Raw genomic sequence first — 2,899 nt, 5'->3', positions numbered from 1 at the left:
TACTGTGTATATTTATTATGTATATATAAATACACACACATACAGTATATATTTAAGTAAAATATGTTGTTTATATATTAAATATATATATATAATATAAAATATAAGGATATAAATGTATATTCATGTAAATATTTTCAAAATATATACTGTGTGTGTGTATTTATATATACATAATAAATATACACAGCACACACACACATATATTATGTAAACAAAAACTTTTATTTTGGATGCGATTAATCGTTTGACAGCACTACTTTCAAGTATTTTTTATCAAATAAATGCAGCCTTGGTGAGCAGAAGAGACTTCTTTCAGAAACATTAAAAAGTCTTACCAATCACGAACATTTCATCACAAATGTACTTAAAGTCTCGCTCATTTCTCTCTATAACCAGATTGGATCGTCTGAGCTCACGCTGGTCAGTTTGCACCTGACAGCAGCGCCGTCGTCTGCCGAACAGAAGAGAAAAAGCACGTGTGACGAGCTGAAGGCTCACCGACTGAGCGCTGGTCTCCAGGAAACTCTCAAAGGTCTGTTCCAACATCATACTTCATGCATTATTATTGCAGGACTCACTCTTATCTGTTCTGTGTCAGCTGCATGGTGCTATCAGCTGGACATGTGCTCTTTATGGTGTTTGTGCTGTATATTGACTGATACTGTGTGTTCTAGTGCAGGGACAGAAATGAAATAACACTGAAAATGACCACAACACCCCTCATCATTTCTGTGTTGGTGTTGCTGATGTAGGCGAGAGAGAGCTGCTGGTGCTGGGACACTTTGGCATGGGTCCCGACAGCCCTGAGATGGAGTGCCTGAGGAAAGAAAAACTGTCCGCCCTCCTCGCGCCGTCCGTCTTTACGAACATCAGCACACGCTCCCCGCAGGGATCCCGCTGTCTGGACAACATCTGGACCAGTCGCTCCCTCAAAAAGATCTACACAGGTGGGGGGTGTAGGATTTAATGCACTAGTCCTGTAGAAACAACTGGAAGCATTGAGATGGTTGTGATATTTTTGAAAGAAGCCTCATGTGCTCGCCAAGGCTGCATTTATTTGATCAAAAATACAATAAAAACTGTAAAAATGTGAAATATTATTACAATAAAAAAAAAACGTTTTCTATTGTAATATAATATAAGATGTAATTTATTCCTGTGACCAAAGCTGAATTTTCAGCATCATTACTCCAGTCTTCAGTGTCACATGATCCTTCAGAAATCACTCTAATATGCTGATTTACTGCTCAAGAAACATTTATGTATTATCACTGTTGAAAACAGTTGTGCTGCTTCATATTTTTGTGGAAACTGTGATTCTTTAATGAATAGAAAGTTCCGGTTTACTGCCAATTTTGATTGATTTAATGCATCCTTGATGAATATAAGTAGAAATTTCTATATCAAAAAATTCTATAAAAAAAAAAAAATTCTTGCTGACCACAAATGTTTCAACAGTGGTTTATATGTAACTTAAATAGCTCAAATAAACCATCTAAGGGTTATCGCATCATGAAATAACGTCAACAATCAATAAAGATATTAATACAGATAAAGAGCTGTATTCCAAGCGTACTTTCTCAAGCAGCAAATCAGCATATTAGAATAGGATCATGTGACACTGAAGACTGGAGTAATGATGCTGAAAATTCAGCTTTGATCACAGGAACATTAAAGCAATAAGCCCCGTGAAGCCGTGGTTTACAGTGAATTGATAACAGCTAAGGGGCGTTGTTAGGCACGACGCAAAGCGGAGCTGTTATAAATTCACTGTAAACCACGGCTTCACGGGGTTTATTGCTTTTATAAAATGGTTATTCCATATACGTAGTAAGGTTTCACAAAATAAAACGGAGCAAATAAAGTGTAATGATATTAATAAAAACAGTATTCTTCCACCAAACAATGTAGTTCCTCAGAAACAGTTGTGGTTGCAACAAAGTGGTTGCCGAGCAACACACAGAAGTAAACAAAGGTGTATGTTTGTAGAGTAATTTACAACAGCTTCGAACGTGGCTCGACCAATCAGAATCAAGGACCGGAACTATCCGTTTTATAAATAACATTTTAACATATTCACATAGGAAACAGTTATTTTAAATGGTAATAATATTTCACAGTTACTGTATTTTGATCAAACAAATGCAGCCTTTGTGAGAATAAGAGAACGGCTTTCAGAAACATTTACAAATGGTAATAATTCCAAGCGTTTGTCCTGTGCTGTTGGTTATACGGTATCTGTTGATGTGTTTGTTCTGCCCCCTCCAGGTCACTGCTGGGTAGTGCGTGAGGGCCTGACCAACCCCTGGATCCCTGATAACTGGTCGTGGGGCGGGGTGGCGTCTGAACACTGTCCTGTCGTGGCCGAGTTCTTCGTGGACGTCATGCTGAAGGAGCTCATGTGCAAAGGGAACGGAGTGGCGGTGGTGGAGAGAGGAGACTCCATGTCCAAACACGAGCGGTGACCTTTGACCTTTTACATGGTCCCTGTGGAAAAGGTCACCCGCGTCTGGACTGACACTATGACTCAATGTAGATGAAGAGAGCGAGAAGTGCACCATGATTGCCTTTGTTTTGTCCGTTCAATGTACAGTAGAGATTCTATAGCAACAAACAGTTGATTTTAATATAGAACAATGTAATGAGAGAGATATTTAAACACAGATTTATTAAACATGTACATACAATGAAGTGAAATAAGAAACAAATGACTATTGTGTGCCAAAACTTTTTAAGTGAGAACAATAAATCAATATTTACAACCTGAGTTTGTGTCTCGTATGCGGTGATTTAAGCGACATGTGTTAGGTATTGCATACTAAGATTCAAAAGGTTATTTATTGATTTTTTGGACCAAAGGAAAATGAGAAACGTTGCTTTTGCAGCAATATTAAAA

The 2,899-nt window shown here is 37.9% G+C and overlaps 1 protein-coding gene across 1 annotated transcript in view; it reads left to right on the top strand.

Moving 5' to 3' along the window:
• LOC107745036 (endonuclease/exonuclease/phosphatase family domain-containing protein 1-like) overlaps positions 1-2,690 on the top strand; it is a 29,350-nt gene extending 26,660 nt beyond the window's left edge. The window contains exons 4-6 of the mRNA XM_016558866.1: positions 400-535; positions 756-950; positions 2,272-2,690. Of these exons, the coding sequence (XP_016414352.1) occupies positions 400-535; positions 756-950; positions 2,272-2,468 (528 nt within the window). The 3' untranslated portion in view covers positions 2,469-2,690. The remainder of the gene's footprint in view (positions 1-399; positions 536-755; positions 951-2,271) is intronic.
• The last annotated feature ends 209 nt before the right edge of the window (positions 2,691-2,899 follow it).

Source organism: Sinocyclocheilus rhinocerous, unplaced genomic scaffold, assembly GCF_001515625.1.
Source record: "Sinocyclocheilus rhinocerous isolate Xijiao unplaced genomic scaffold, SAMN03320098_v1.1 scaffold438, whole genome shotgun sequence".
Classification (NCBI taxonomy): Eukaryota; Metazoa; Chordata; class Actinopteri; order Cypriniformes; family Cyprinidae; genus Sinocyclocheilus; species Sinocyclocheilus rhinocerous.
The sequence above is the reverse complement of the archived record's forward strand: the minus strand, read 5'-3'. Positions and strand labels throughout refer to the sequence as shown.